This window comes from Equus przewalskii, chromosome 3 (genome assembly GCF_037783145.1).
Source record: "Equus przewalskii isolate Varuska chromosome 3, EquPr2, whole genome shotgun sequence".
Classification (NCBI taxonomy): domain Eukaryota; kingdom Metazoa; phylum Chordata; class Mammalia; order Perissodactyla; family Equidae; genus Equus; species Equus przewalskii.
Window position 1 is genome coordinate 115,979,584 of NC_091833.1, and position 16,268 is coordinate 115,995,851.

Sequence of the window (16,268 nt, forward strand, 5' to 3'; positions counted from 1 at the left end):
ATCGCCTCTTTAACGTCCCCTCTCCAAGTACACTCATCCTGATGTCCTGGGGGTTAGGGCTTCAGCATATGGATTTGGGAGACACAATTCAGCCGTAACACCCTGTGTGGTCATTACTTCAGGGATGGACACAAAAGGCGAGGTGTGGTAGCACTGTGGCCGCAAAGGGAGTCCTGGGACTTCGAAGTCCCTCTTGCTGATCTCTCCTTTGGAGGCAGCCGAGGGCACTCCTTCCCTGCTGGCCTCAGTCCTTTACTCATTCATTAATTCATTTTTTCATTCATTCATTTTATTCATTTATTCAATTTTTAATTGAAGTCATTCATTCATTCATTTGTTCATCCATCCATATACCCACTCATCTTCTCACCCATCCACCCACCCACCCACCCTATCCACCCATCCATCTACCTATCCATGCACACATCCATCCATTCATCCACCCACCCAACCATCCTTCTATCCATGCACACATCCACCCATCCACCCACCCTATCCACCCATCCTATCCATCCACCCATCCATCCACCCTCCATCCATCCATCCACCCATGCCTCCCTCCAGTGCTTGCCTAGGACTCCTCTCTGTGGCCTTGTGCTGGGAACTGGAGACACACAGATGATTCAGACCTCGTCCCTGACCTCAGTGAGCTTCTCGACCGGTGGGAAGTGCTGTCCAGGGTCGTGGGGCTACTGCAGCCAACGTGGTGAAGGAGGAATGTCACGCAATTCCTTCTGTCACACAGATGACAGCTGGGCAGGGCAAGTGGTGGGCCACGCTGGCTTGGATGCCGGGTGGGAAGCACGTCTGCTGCCAACACTGCATTCACGTCCACACAGAGGCCATTGTCAGGGAAGTGGGGAAGCACCAAGGAAGGACACAGAGGGAGCTGGCTCAGGTACAGCGTCCCAGCGGCTATTCTGGGGTTGGGAAGCCATGTGAGCAGCCAGCAGTGGGCAGTGTCCCAAGATGGAGTGAACTGTCCACGGGGCCCCAGGCCCTTGGTGGCCGGGTGTCGAGGAGTGCTCACACAAGGACGAAGACTGCATGACCAGGGCTTCCCCGGGGGCAGGCTTTCTGTGCGGGCCCAGGATTGGCAGAGAAGGGCCAGCCTGGAGCCACATGAAGCTCCTCCTGTGGCCACTCTGGTCCCTGAAAGGACCTTCTGCAGAGGTGGGAGCGCTGGAGGCCAAGAGCAGAGCCACCCCAGGGCACAGGCAGGCAGGCGCTGGGACTGCACATGGTCATTCTCCGTCTCAGCATCTTCACGAGGGCCACTGACCACCCCACATTCTTCCCAGAATCCAGGCCCATGACAGAGGCGGTGGTCCTCAGGCTCCGCATGCTCAGAACTTCCCTCGGTGCTGGAGGACGTGCAGCCCCAGGGGCCAGGTCAGTGGGCCAGGGGCCCCTCCGAGTGCCCGGACTGCATGACGTCAGCGCCTCTGACCCTGAAGGCAAGCGTCAGGCCTTTATAAAGTAGGAAACAACTTTGGGAAGGTGAAGAAATGTGCCCAAGGCCTCACAGCCAGTGACCGAGAGGCCTGGAACCTGGGCCCAGCTCCAGAGCCGTCCTCTGTGGATGCTGCTACCAACCTCCTCAGGCTGCCAGCACAGACATCTGGCCCGGGGCTTTTAAGGACGATGACGTAGGAAAAGCTTCCTAAAAATGCATTTTGTTTTCACAAGCTTTGCTCTGGAGCAAAGATGGAAAACTTCGAGAGATGTCAGGAAGTTTTGCACACGGAACTCACACACCTGGAGCAGACCCCGGGGACCACTCTCGGGTCTGCTCTGCGCCCCAGCATTCGGCTTGTGTAAGACGAAACGCGCATTTTCTCTCACAAAGCAAACAGCGCAGCACAGCGTGGGCCTCCCTGCCTGAGAGCTCGAACGAGACGTGGGAGCCCGAGGAAAGGCTAGTGGAACTCCGCCTGAGCTCAGTGACAGGCCACCATGGGACCAGATCCGCCTCCCTCCGGGTGTCATGGAGCAAGCTGAGCCACCCCCGGGGCAGCCAGCAGTCTCAGGCACTGGGAGCCCAGCTGAGGTCAGGCCCGTGTTTCAGTTGGAACAGGCGGGCTTCCTGGAAGCCAGTAGGAACCCAACTCTCACCGAGCCTCCCGGACCCCCGGACTCAGGAGCAAAGCCCTGGGCCGAGACAAACCCCCTGACATAGGTCTCAGTGACAGCCAGAGGCCAGAGCAGCTGGCAGCAAAGCAGAGGCTGCTGGGGGACAGCTGGGCAGTGCAGTGCCAGAGCTCCCGCACCCAAGACCGAGCCGCCATGCCACCTGTGGAGTGTGGCCCCCCTGTGTGGACCAGGGGCTGCCCCCTGTGCTCTGCCGCAGGTGCCCGGGCCAAGCCTGGCACTGGGGCTCCGTGTGTGGGGCCCTCGGCCTAGCTCACCTGTCCTCAGCGATTAGAAAGCCGGTGGCTCATGCACCTGGAGGCCATCACCTGAGGCTCTGCGGCTTCTTGTTCTGTGTGGCAGCCACCGTGTCCCGGGCCGTCCCCACGGGTTGGCTGAGCCTCAGGCTCAGGTGGCAATGTGGCTGGAGCGGCACATAGCTCCTCAGCGGCCAGCACATTGTCCAGTGAAAGCGAGAGACCACCGTCCCAGCTGGTTCCTTAGACTCAACCCAACAGGATCCTTGAGCTGGGTCCCATCCCTGAGCCAGTGACTGGGGCAAAGGGACCAGATGAGCTGAGGAGCTCCAGCCACCATGGGCCCAGCCTTGGGGCAGAACTTGGACAAAACTAGGGTTCTGTTAGAGAGGACGAAGGGGCTCGGAAGCTGGGCAGGAAACCCACACAGCCCACCACATGAAGGGGGGTCTAAGACCATGTGACCTCTGGAGGACCCGTGCCTGGGGCCTGGCCCATGCTCTTCTGATGGGGCCCACCGTCGGGCAGGACACATTCCATGCGGAGTCTGGGGAACGTCCAGAATGGCCGTGTGGACCAAGTCAAGTAGAAAGGAGCCTTGTGATGAGGACGTGAGCCGTTGTCCTTGCACAGCAGGAGGGGTGACCGCTGCGTAGACACTGACTGCGTAAAAAATCCCTGCTGGGGGCAGCCCAAGGGTAGGACCCCCTTAAATCTCTCGGGGGGAATAAAAAATAGCAGAAAAGTGAATAGGGTTGGGCAGAGCTATTAGAAGCCCAAGAAAAGGGACAGTCCCCAAATGTCTGCCCTGCGTCAACAATACACCCATGAGGAAAGTGCCCACACCTCCACTGCCACCAGGATCCTTGGAGGTGATGTCGAAGGCCTCAATCCCGAGATATGTGCGGGCTCCTGAAGACAGCGATGGGGTGGCTGATTTTCCTTTTCTTTGTCCGCGTGGTTTGCATTTGTGTCCGTGTGAAGCAGCCCCAGGGCGAGGGGATGCTCGTTGCTCTCTTATTCCAGGGTCAGGCGGCTCCCCGCTCTGCAGGCATTGTCCTCAGTGGGTCAGAGGGTCCAGCCATCGGTGCACATTTGTCTTCCGCCTTGAGTCTGTCTGCCCATCTGTCCTTCACGAGGCATCAGGCTAACGAGAACCCCTGAGGGCCTTTCCTGAGCACCGGGCCCAGACGGTGGTGCCGCCATCACATGTACGGGGTCTGTCCCACAGATGCCACCAGTCAGGAAAGTTACAGGACTGGTCAAAGTTTTGGAAAGATAAGGGCAAAAGCATCACTATATCTGACATATAAGGAAAACCAAAGAGAATCAACAAAAGACTGTTATAATAAGGTTTTTAAAAGGTGACCAGTTACAAAATATACAAAAATGAGCTTTTTATTAAAAACTTGAAAACATGGTCTTAAATGGGAAAACTACTTAAAGATATAAATTCTCCTGATATTAATCTATCAATTAGACAAAATTCCAGTTTCCAAAGAATCTTTCTTTAATCTGGGGATGGGAGAGTGCCCAGACTTGACAAGAATAATACCAAAGCTCATACATCTGAGAAGTGGCTTTTTTTTTTTTTTGAGGAAGATTAGCCCTGAGCTAACATCTGCAGCCAATCCTCCTCTTTTTGCTGAGGAAGACTGGCCCTGAGCTAACATCTCTGTCTATCTTCCTCTACTGTATACATGGGACGCCTGCCACAGCATGGCTTGACAAGCAGTGCCATGTCTGCACCTGGGATCCAAACCAGCGATCGCCGGGCTGCCAAAGCAGAACGTGTGAACTTAACCGCTACGTCCGTCACCAGGCCAGCCCTGAGAAGTTTTTTGAAAAGATGAGAGATAAGGCTATATCTCCTCACTCCAAAAGATATTAAAAGTGTGAAAGCCTCAATAATGAAATCAACAGAAGCTGATGTGAGAAAAGCCAATAAAAGCGAAAAAGGCAGAGACAGACCTGAGAACACGCGACTGTGGCGTCTGATACAGGTGGGACTTCAGGTCAGTGTGTCAGTCAATGGGCTCACCATTTTAGATCCTGGCCTCACGCCCACCTGGAAATAAACCCCCAGCCCACTGAATACTGTAACGTCCTCAAGGAAAACATAGGCAAACGTGAATCATCTGGGTTCGGGAGAGGACTCTCCCAGCCTGACCTCAAAGGCTGAAGCAGAAACGATCCTTAGTTTTTTGATTTATACATACATACAATTTTAAATTTTAAAAGTTTACACTAAATCAAAAAAATTAATTAAAAGGCAAATAATAAATGAGGAAAAATAATTTTCAATGCATGTCAAAGGTTTATGATGCTTAGTACACAAAAATATTTTTTAAATGAAAATATCTTAAAAACTAAATGCTCCATTAGACAAAGAACAAGAGCAGGCAGTTATCACAGGGGAACAATAGAAATCGCTATGAATACAGGGGAAGACACCATCAGCTCTCAGAAGGGAGCAAAGAAAAGCAAACCGACCAGGAGATGCTGGTTTATTTAACCCCTGGGACGGGAAGGGAACAGTGAGGACAAAGGGGCGTGGGAACAAAGCCCGTGGAGGAGACTGATGACCAGGTGCCAGGAGCTCGCGCCCGCCACGTCCAGGCTCTGCGCTGCGTGCTTTCCGGATGAGCCCATGTTAAGGCTCACAGCTGCCAGATTCTCCCCTTCATCCCACTTCATCAGCGGGGGACCCGCCCAGGCAACGTGGCCCACTCTGGGCTCTCATCCAACACGCTGGTGGGTCCACACCCGCCCCAGGGCCTCCGGCCTTATCAGCAGCCCCCACGTGAAATCCCGGCCCTCAGCAATTCGGCCTCCAGGAACTGACGCTCAGGCCCACGTGCGAGGACGGACGGCCCAGAGCCACCTGGAGCACAGGCCCTCCCTCTCCACAGCCCTCAAGGGGAGGTTTGTTAACCCTGTACCCCACGCTGCCTGAACGGAGGTGCCCGTGACATGCCTTTAAGCGGGGACAAAAAGGCTGACAAGAGGATGACCCCCTTCCTGTTACAAAAACCCCCCACACACGGAGGAGGAAGGCATTCGAATGGGGTGTGCTACACTGTTACCAGCAGGTGGGATGGGACAGGCCACAGGGCTGCCGAGGGAAGGGCACAAGTCACTGTCACAACCGGGCAAACCCAGCAAGAGCCAGGATTACGGTGGACCCAGATCTCTGCCCCGTGGCCCTAAAGTAAATACCATGCAACCAGTGGTTGTTCCCAAGTGGATTATGAGTGACGTTTTCTTCTTTGAACCTTCCTATGTTACTGCAATAGTACCAAACGCCTGTTGGTTTTATAACCAAAAAAAAAAAAAAACTGGTAGAAAGCAATGAGATTAAATTTTTAAAATCTATTCAAATTATTCAAGTTTTTACTGCACAGTGTTTTCAAATGCTTTATTTTTAAAATGGCCTTTAATGACCGTCCACTCCTTAACCTCCTCCGCTCCTGCCGTCGGGACAGCCCTGCACCAGGCAGCCGGTGGCGGGGGGGAGGAGCCTGGTGGTGGATGAACGGTGGCAGGTGGCCAGGCCGGGCCTGGGGGGTGGCGCCCAGGCTGTGTGGCTCACTGATGACCCTCCTGGCCCTGCAAGTCGAGGAGCACGTCCCGCCTGCAGAACCTCGGGAGTGAAGACGTCCCTAGTGGGTGGGCGCGGGAGTGCACACGGAGCAGTGGCAGCCGCGGGCACACCTCACACAGCTCCCTGATCACAGAGCCCAGCACGCCTGACACTTACAGACGACTGTGTTTATCTTCCTGGATGAACACACTCTCAACCTCGGACTTCTATGACCTGTTGGAAGAGCTGGTGGTTTCAGACCCAAAACTGGACAATAAACCAAGATCCCAAACGACAAAAGGCAAAATACGAAAACGCGAGATGCCCAGGTGAGGCTGTCACTCCTGAAATGGGGCCCGAGGCGGAGGGTGCAGCCGGACACCAGCGGCAGGAGGGTCAGAGGACCAGAGAGCCAGCTCCTCCCTGTTGAGAAGAGCCACGGGGTGCGGGTGAAGCAGTGTCCACGAACACGCAGCCCGAGTGGCCTCCCGGGGATACACGACAGAAATTGGTGACCGCGGCCAGCAGGCTCTTGGGCTGGAACCCCAGGCAGAGTGGCTGGGCCTGGGGACCCCTGAGACCTGTGGGGAGTGAACCCCTCCTTCTGGCATCGACAGGCTCCTCCACTCCACTATTGGAATCTGTGCTCAGAACCAGCCCATCTCAATTTCTAAGGGTCTGGAAAATTTTCTGTTGTTCCCATTCTCTCTGAAAGCAGGCAGAGAAGAGTATAATGGACAAAACACTCTTAAAAAATGTGAAGGGTTTATTTAAGACACAAGGAAACCCCCCCAACCAGACAGACCTTAAATGAGGAAGGACTGTGCCCTAGGTAAAGCCGTGACACTGACATCAGCAAAGGCCCGTCTGTGCCCGGCTCTGAGAACGTGTGGGGCCAAGGACAGGCTGGGGCTTTGGGTCAGACCTGAGAGCCCGGTCCAGCTCTGCCACTTCCTGGCTATCCAGCCCAGGGCAGTGAATCAGCCCTCTGGGGTCAGTTTCCCCATCTGTAAAATGGGCCTGATGACACAGTTCCCCCCAGCCCCACACAGTTGTCTGAGGGGCCAATGATGGATAGAAAGTTCCAGCACGTAGTGCGTGCTCATGACAAATTGCCCCTCCTACCTGCTCTGATGCTCCTGGCAGCTCTGCAGGGGTGGGAGGTGGGGTGGGAGATGTGTCCCTTTTCCAGGCATGAAAACTGAGGCTTGAGAAGGAACCACCCACGTAATTTCCAGAGCTGGAAATCCAGCCTCCACAAACAGGTTCTTGCCCACGCCTTCCATGTGCTCAGAAATTCCCTGGGTTATTTTGAAAAATAAAGGTCCTCGTTTGTCCAGGACCAGTTTGCACTAGTGGGCTCCAAGGCCACAGAGGTCGGGAGGCACGGGGGCCGCTGAGGGCAAAAGTCTTGTGCCTTCCAGGACTGATCAGAGAGGCCAAGGAGCACAACGGGACAGCGGAGGGGAAACAGAGACAGTGCCAAGAGTCAGAACCACCTGCCAGCTGGCGTCCTGGGCTCGGAAACCCGCGTGGCCGGGGAGGCTCTTTGAGCTCCTCAGTCTGGTCTCCACGGATTGGACATATGCTCACAGACCTGGGCCGCGCTGGGCGCACACGCACACACGTGCACACACATGCACACACACATGTGGGGAGTTTGCCAGGCAAACACCCCGTGGGGCCGTGCAGCCCTGGGTATTTACTGACGGCAAAACCACCCCATTCTACCAACTCAACAAGCCACACGCTGGGGGTCAGGGTGTTAAGTTGTCTAGACGTTCAAGTCGTGATGCACTTTTAAATTTGGAAACATCTCCTTGATGGAAACTTCTAGTTCCACACAAGAAAGTAATAAAACTGATTTTCTCCTCCTTAAAAATCTTAAACTATGTCACTCAGATGGTCTTTGGTGTGACGAGGAAGATTATAACGAATTTAATTACACAGTAAAGGCAGGCTAGAGTCCACAGACTCACACCGGCGCCATTAAGTCTCAGTGAAGAAGAGCTTTGTAAAAAATCTCGGATGATGTTAGAAACAAAGTCCCTGATGAGGAGCAGTCAGCTTTATATTCGGTGAGTGAAACAGGACGTGCCCAGTCCTCATCGCCACAGTGGGAAGCCATCAGGAAGATATGATTATCTAGGTTCCCTCTTTGCACAGCAAGTCACCACGGCCCCCAGCGAGCCCCGCACTTCCGCCCCGACGCCTCCTGGGGTGACTGGAGAGAGCCCAGCCCAGGACGGCCAGTCCCGACAGGACAAGGGCTGGTTGGAGGCAGCGGTGCATGTTCAGAAAGCGGCAGCAATGTCCAGCGTCTCCTGGAACCAGAAGGTGAGGTCAATGTCTTGATTAGCATGATTAGATTAATGAGATTGAGCCTCGTGACTACAGCTTTGATTTCGAACTTCCTATGACGGGCTTGTTGGCAGAGAATTGCGGCCACCACGAGGCCCTCTCCAGCGCTTTGCCTTCCTGAAGGACGGTGCCCCAGAGGTTTTTATAGAGCTACAAAAGACACAGACACATAAATAATAAAACAGATTCCTCAGATGGCTGAGCGTGCAAATGCAACTCCCCTCGTGAGCTTTTGTTAAAAACAGGAAATTCTCTTGTGTCGCTTTTTAGAGAAGTTTTAAGATGATTTAAATTTAATTTATATAAAGCTTTTTTCAGTAGAAAACAATTAGGAAAATGCAATTATAAAGCACCATAAAGCACATTCATGATGGAACACCCTACTCGTCCTTTTCTGCTTCTGAAGCATGGCCGCCGTGGGACCCTCCAAGCCTCCGTGCGCTCTTTCTCCTGGACTCTGTCCTCTTGCACCCACGAGGCTCTGGCTGGCACAGGGGAGGCACAGCCGGGCAGCAGAATGACGGCTCGTGGGCTGGCCTTGCCGTGTGGTCCCCTGGGCCACCACACCCGGCACACACTGTCCCTCCCCGTCGGCCTGCTCCCATGGGCCAGCCGTCCGCCTCCTCCAGGCCTGTCAAAGCGAATCTTCACCCAGGCGGCCTCGCTGGAGAACCGGGGAGAGCAGCTGTCATGGAGGAAGGCCGCGAAAACCCTGCGGGCTGATGACCCATCTTCACCACTCTCGACAGTGGGTGCCAGGCTGGGAGGCGGTGACAGTCCCCCGGGCCGCGGAGGGGCCTGGGTTGTATCCGGCTGCTGTGGACCGATTTTTACCTTTAAGGCCGCTCTCCCTGCACCTGCTAAGTGCACTGAGCAATTCCTCCTCCAACATCTGCTCTTGGCCCCAAAGAGACATGGACCCAGGCTTCTCCCCAACGGGTCATAAACCTGAGGTTACATTTCTCAACTGGGAGCGTGATGTCTCATGACTGTCTCAAATAACCTCCTCCAGCTGTGTTTGTTCACCTAAAATGAATCTCTTACTGAGTAGCACCTGGTAAAGACATCACTCCTTAAAACTGGGAGAAACGTGGGCTGTATAAACATCGCATCAGGCGAGGCCTCCCAGCTCCGTGAATCTAGTGCCAGCAGGGGCCCCATCTGAGGATGGCCTTCTTCCCTCCAGGTCACTCCCCGGCCGTGCGCCACACAGGGCTGCCTCTGCGGAGCAGGTGGGTCCAGCATTCGCCGCCCCGGCTCCCTCTGCACAGGCAGAGCCTCGCTCGTGCTCCGAGGTCCTCGATCGACACCACTGCCAGGCCCTCCGGGATGGGCGCGTGCTGCTTCTTCCTGGAATGCCCACCTGCCCGGCTGCCTGCTGAACCCATGTCAGCAGAGGCTAGGCCCTCTCCCGTGGGCTTGGCATGTTCTCCGTGCTCCCAGGGGGCCCTGGCCACAGCAGGGGACCAAGGTTCGCCCTCCTGTCTTCTCTCCACATGGCGGATGCCTGCCCAGATCCCGGCTCTGCCGCTCCCTGGCTGGGCAACCACGGGCACCCACCCAGCCTCCAGACGCTGCATTTTGCCCCAGCAAAGTGGGCATGGACACATCCACCCTGTGGGACTCAGTGAGGATGCCAAATGCTCAGCTGTGCAGGCAGAAGACAGCAGGCTCCGCACAGATGTCACTGTCCCTACTCCTGAACAATTCGACAGGGAACGCTTCCATCCTGCCCTCCAGCACCTGGGACCCCTGTCCAACCCCAGGTGTGTCCGGGCTGTGGGAGGCCAGGGTGCCTGCCCCCTCTCTGGGCAAGTTCACGATGGTTACCCTGAGGACAGAGGGAGGGCTCCTGTCCCCTTACGTCCAGTCTCCATCGAAGCAGAGCCTGGGTTGGCAGCGGTGCCTTGGCAGAAAGAACATGACCTTGGGGGTCAGAGTTTGCGGGGGGGGGGGTATCTCCTGTTATGCTGCTCACAGCCGCGAGACCTCAGGCACGTGACTGCAGAAGTCTGAAATGCCACCTCCCCATGGTAACACAAGGACAATAACCTGTGGGTGGTGAGGTGCTGGGAGGCACACAGCAGACCCGTGAGCATCGTCCAGCACTGGCATCTCCACGTGGTGGTGAAAGTCGCCTAGGGGTGCCTGTGGGCTCAGTAACCAGTGCTGTGAGATCACACAGCAGGACAAAGTGGGGGCACTTTAGTGGAGGCCAGAGAAGACCTCTCTGAAGAGGATGTATTCTCCTTAGACCCAACCGAACGGAAGCACTCCAGGTAGCAGGAACAGCAGGTACAAAGGCCCTGGGGTGGGAACAAGCCCAGCATGATAGAAGAACAGAGAAGAAGACTGTGAGGCTGGAGGCTGGAGTCCAGAGGACAGGAGGAGCATGGCATAAAATGACCTTGGAGAACCAGGCAGAGGGCAGGCCGTACACTGGGGGCACAGGAGGGGATGTGGGTGCTATTTCAGGTGTGGGGGATGTTGGTGGAGAGCTCAGTCAGAGGAGGAGCTTGACAAGATCTGCTTTTTAAGAAATCTTTCTGGAGCACCAGGGGCAAGAGAGGAGATCGAGAACCCGCCAGGAAGCGCAGGGACAGGGGTGAGTGGCCTGGTTGATGGGGTGGGAACCAGACTGTACGACGGCACCAAGACCCAGGACTGGAAAGGGCCTGGGGCAGTGTGAGAAGAGGGAGACGGCTGCGGGGCCGCGCTTCGCACAGGCTTGTGCTGACCTTGGCTTCGCAGCCCCTGAGGGTGGCGTCACCACCCCGTTTCTTGGAGGAAGGCAGGCCGGGGGACGGCTAACTCGCCCACAACCACCCCAACTTCTTCGGGCCACTCCCTCCACTGCTGCTCAGAGCGTGACAACTTCCCTTGAGGAAGGCGCCAGGGGACCCCTGACCCATGTCACCCCCGCAGGTCTGCAATCACGGCCATCAGCTGCCAGAACAGCCCCCGCTGGTGCCTGAGTGCACGGCGTCTCCCACTCCTGCCCAGCCATGGGAGGGGGCTGCGCCTTACCTCGCCGTCGGCTCTGCCAATCGGTGAGTCCAGGACAAAGTCAGGAGGGGCGATCACGTCCACCAGGGCAACCGCATCATCTTTCAGCTGTCGGAAAACACAGTCCATACACTTGGCAACGCCCAGAGATCGCCATGGCGACCACTGCAGAACAGAGCTGCGGCCGTTTGTTGTTGGGCCCACTAGCAACGGTAACCCCAGCAGGCGCGCAAGGCTCCATTACTAACGTGTTATCTTTTCCTGGCCTGGATCACAGATTCCCTGAGTGTGAGTTTGAATATTTTCACCATGCTGCTATTCACTCATGACTTCCAATGTTTTACTGTTTTTCAACAAGGTGGGGACTGCTCGTAAAAGTGACGACTCTGTGGCTCATTTACTGGCGACCGTCTTCAGAGACTCGTCTCTGAACCCTGACCTATCTGGGCAGTTGCTGTTCTAATGCAGGAAAATGCATCCAGAAGAAATGTGAGGGAGAAGGCATTTATGAGCACCTGGGAAGGTCCTGACACAAATGCCCTTTGGCTCACAGTGGTTTTATTACCCTCCTGTTCCATTAGACAAATTATTCTTCAATATGACAACTGGAATTTATATGAACAGACTCCCAAGAATTTTCTTGGAATGCAAAAAAAAAATTATTTCTTAAAACAATTGTGAAGCTCCGTGGCTTTGCCGAATAGAACACTGGAACGGGGCAACTCCAGTGACGCAGATTCAGAGCCATTGCTGGGCAGAGCGACAACCACAAGCACAGGAAATGGGCAGGTTTCACGGTCTGGGTGCTGCTCCCTAGCACACACGTTCACTTGTGCCACGGCGCCCCACCCTCTCTGTGCCGAGGTTGCGGATGAGCGAGCCCACCCACTTCAGAGGGAAATCATTAGCAGAGCAGCCGTCGGGACGAGGGGTCAGCAACCTTTAAAGTAAAGGGGAACAGTCCAGCTTTGTGGGCCATTGGGCCTGTCTCCCGGCTCACCTCTGCCAGGGCGGCTTGGACACACCCACAGACGATGCACAAGCGCACGGCTTGCCGACCAGGGCCTAGTGGATGAGTGGGCGGCCCTCCACCAGCTGCCTCAGGCCTCCCCGAGGGAGAAGACATCCTGGATCCTTGAGGTGGCAGGTGCAGACGAGGCGTGGGCCGCCTCCACCATGGCCGCCAGCCCCACAGCACATGTGAGAGCCAGGGAGACCACTGTGCCTTTCTATACACAGCAGCTCACCACCACGGAGCGCACAAGGGAAGGCCTTCCTGTCAATGGTTCTACTTTAAGAAAAGTGATGTGCCGTGTGCCTGCACTGCAGGTACCGACACACCCTCCTCAGCAGCCTTGGAAGGAAGCCCGGGAAGTGGCTGGCACCAGCACAAAGACGCTGCTGCTGCTCCCTTGGCTCTGAGAGCATGGGAGGGGGAAGTGGCAGGCCAGGTGTCACTGCAGACATCTGACAAAACGCCGGCGGGCTCTGGGTCACTTCCCACCATCAAGAGAGTAGCAACCCGATTAACAGCATTGTACTGCCCAATATGGTGGCCACTAGCAAGAGTGACTCTTTAAATTAATTAAAATCAAAGAAAATTAAAAATCCTGGGTCATATCAGCTACACTGCCACTGCCAACGGCCCCACGTGGCCAGTGGTGACTGTGTGGGGCAGGCTCCTTAGATGACAAGAATGAGAAAAAGGTGGAGAAACTCAGAACATACCATCCCTGTAGGAAGTCCGCCTGGACAGAGCGCCACCAGAACAGAGGTGTGGGCCATGGGACTTTTCTGGGTGACAGAGGTAAGTGAACACCACGAAATGAACTTAAACTGGAGGCGGAGTAACTCGAAATGCTCCAGAGAAGAATTGGTGTTGCTACGATAAGTGGATCAGAGGGAGCCGAATGTGGCCAGATGCTAAGATACTCCCCAAAAGCTACTCGTCTCCTGACATTTCTGACATAACCACATTTTCTTCTAATTTTCCTGACTTTGCTACACGTTGACGGCACACGCATGCGTGGGCAGCCAAGGTCAGGGAAGGCCACCACGCGGGGGTTCCTGTAATGCGTATGTCAGATGGTAACACACGGTGGTCACCACTCACCTGGGAACACAGGTCCAAGATGGCCGTCTCGATCATTTTACCCGCTTGCTCCCCAGAAAAGTAGCCACCTGGAAGCAGAGCGTTGGTTACCCTGCTGTTGGGTACCCTAGGTCCCAAATCACCCAGGAAGCGCAGTCACCCCGGAACAGCTTTCCACATTAGCCTACTTTGTGTGAAAACGGCTCACAGCCACTGCCCGAGTCCGGCTGCACCCCTGCGCAGGAATGCACTGGCAGCCAGGGCTCTGATGTCCCTTTTCCCACCGGCTCTCTGAGCATGAACCAGGAGGTCACAGCCAGAAGCTGAGGATGCTGAGGCAGAGGGCCCGGGTGTGAGGAGGGCAAAGATCTGAGGGCTTGGGGGAGGTGGGCGGGCTGCAGGGGGCCCAGAAGGAGGGACCGGGGAGGCAGGTGGGCCATGGGGACCCACGAGGAGGGGCCGGGGAGGCAGGCGGGGCCGGGGGCACAGCAGGCTGGGTTCTGTCCAAAGGAGGAAATGGGGATTTTAGGCAGAAGGAAGCATGGATGGTGGCTCGGGATGCCCAGGAAGACTGCGGTGGGCGCCTGGGGCTAGGGGCGGGCTACGTGGGCGGGCCGCGGGGCTACCTCCTGGGGTTCTCCCTCCGCTGGCCCACTGGGGCTCTGCTGTGGCGTCTACCAGGCCCGAGGCCCCGACCTTGCACAGGGAGGATGTGTTTGCTGCACAGCCGGCTTTGGTTGATTTTCGTCAGTCGCTGAGAGTGGTCGTTTCTCAGAGAGGGCCATCTCCTGCCCACCCCCACCCCCCGCCGCGCCTGCCGCTGGCACACCCCTCACTCCTTTGTTAACTGTGCACTCTCATGGCCTCCTGGGCCAACACCAGCCCCCAGGGGAAACGTGGGTTCTTGGGAGGGGGAGGGGCAAACCCCTCACTCTTCATGAAGCCCAGATAGAGTACAGGAGATGAACAGACACACAGAGCATCTGTATTATTAACACGCCAGGGGGCGATCAGGAAAACGTGTCTAAAAAGGCTCCTTAGGTGACAAGAATGAGAAAAAGGTGGAGAAACTCAGGCTAACCACCTCCTCACCAGTCTTCCAGGAATCAGCCCAGGCATCACCTCCTCCAGGAAGCCCTCCTGGGACCCCCATACGGGCATTCCTGGGGCCTCCCCAGCAGCCTGGGCTCGTGTCTGCTTGGCCCTGTGGGTGCCTTCCTGACAGTTCCACCCCTCACACTTTTCCCATCCTGGTGTCTGGGCTCCTTATCTGTGCACCGGCGCGGGTGTGCTCAGTAAATCCTCGGGGAAGTCACGCCTCCCAGGAAAGCAGAGTCCTGGATAACGCAGAGGGTGCCTGATCCCTGGGGGGTTGGGGTGGGAAGGGTGGGGCAGCAGGTGCCCCAGGAGGCTCACCTCGGTAGAGCAGGGCGGTGTGCTGGCTCAGGGACCACAGGCCGTAGAGCGCGCTGAGCCGCCGGAGCACGGCCCGCAGCGGGGGCGGCACGCTGGGCTGGTGCGTGTGCTCGTGGAACCTCCGCACCACAGTGAGCTCCAGGAACGCCAGTGCCAAGGAGCGGCAGTAATACACCTGAAAGGACACACGGACACCAGTGAGCGGGCAGCTGCGGCCCCTGCACAGCCACCGTTCATGGGGAATCATCGGGAGCAGAGACCCAGGCCCGCGTCCCAGAGGACAGGACACCAAGTGGAGCGGGGGGGACAGGGCAGGGCAGACAAACACTTCTGTGGAAAAGGCTGCACACGGACAGACCTGGACCTCGGGACACCCTGTGACCGCTCCTGGCTCAATCCCCGCCTGGAACACAGGGTGGCCCCAGCATCCTACATGCAAGGACACCTGTGCCGGCCGGCCCTGCAGTGCGGGGCGTCCCCCAGGAGCCGGCTCCCTCAGGCACGAGATCCAGTAGTCTCTTTTGCACCTGGGGCCACAGAGAAGGTGGACTCAGCTGGCGGTGATTCCGGCTTCTCCAAGGGTAGGGCCACGCTCCTCTCCTCCCAAGTTTCTTAAACAGCGTTTCTGACCCGCTCACATATTATGTCCGATGGCTAACTAGAGGCCACAACATGAGGCCGGCCCGGCTGAGCTGCACGTGCAGAAGGAGCTCTGATGCGGGCTTTGCGGGTGGAGGCAGGAGGTCACACACATCTTCTGGTCCCAACTCTTTAAACCAATATCCAAAACACCTGCTGATAATCATTAGCTTCACTTCCTAGCTTTTCTTTCCCCATCTCCAATTTATTACTTTACCAGAATTTTCAATTAGAAAAGTAACACAGGTATTGCCTGATTTGTTCTAATGAGCATGAGTTACTTTTGAAATTGAAGAAATAATCCAGCAAAGTGACGAGCGGGGCGAGGGGGAGAAAACCCGACACGGAAGCCCCTAGTCGAGTGCCTGGCGTGACGCTGCCCCAAACGTTAGCCAGAGCGCGGCTGCGGGGTGGAACGTGCACGGTGAGGCGAGACTGAGAGGGCCAGGCTCTGTCTTCAAGGCCTGCTGGGGACTCGCAGAGCAGACACCCGAGGCCCGGGGTCTCCCAGGGCCCCACCCAAGACCGCAAGCCCTCGGGAGAGAGCTCAGGAGAGGGGGCTTCCTTCCCCTGCCTCGGGCCAGGCTGGTCCATCCCAAGACCCCGCTGGACCACCGCCTGCGAGAGGGCGCTCATCCTGCTGTCTTGCCTGCAGAGTGGCCCTGCCCTCTTCTGCTCTGGCATGCACTACGGCGTGCGTGCCCGTGGCTTTGGTGAATGAGGGCTGGGAGGTGGGGGCTCTGCTGGTTTCAGGCCCTCAGGCACCCACCCAAGGCCCTTGGGA

The 16,268-nt window shown here is 56.5% G+C and overlaps 1 protein-coding gene across 10 annotated transcripts in view; it reads right to left on the reverse strand.

The window, feature by feature from the left end:
* Nucleotides 1-271: 271 nt before the first annotated feature.
* ACOX3 (acyl-CoA oxidase 3, pristanoyl) overlaps nucleotides 272-16,268 on the reverse strand; it is a 57,355-nt gene continuing 41,358 nt past the window's right edge. For 3 of the 10 annotated variants that reach the window (XM_070613422.1, XM_008532848.2, XM_070613423.1), the window contains exons 15-18: nucleotides 14,846-15,020; nucleotides 13,451-13,518; nucleotides 11,359-11,445; nucleotides 6,719-8,481 (exon numbers count right to left, since the gene is read on the reverse strand). In XM_070613422.1, the coding sequence (XP_070469523.1) occupies nucleotides 8,362-8,481; nucleotides 11,359-11,445; nucleotides 13,451-13,518; nucleotides 14,846-15,020 (450 nt within the window). In that variant the 3' untranslated portion in view covers nucleotides 6,719-8,361. Of the gene's footprint in view, nucleotides 3,646-4,264; nucleotides 4,456-6,718; nucleotides 10,638-11,358; nucleotides 11,446-13,450; nucleotides 13,519-14,845; nucleotides 15,021-16,268 lie in introns of those variants that run through there. The other 7 variants (XM_008532849.2, XM_070613427.1, XM_070613425.1 and 4 more) reach the window with 6 other exon arrangements.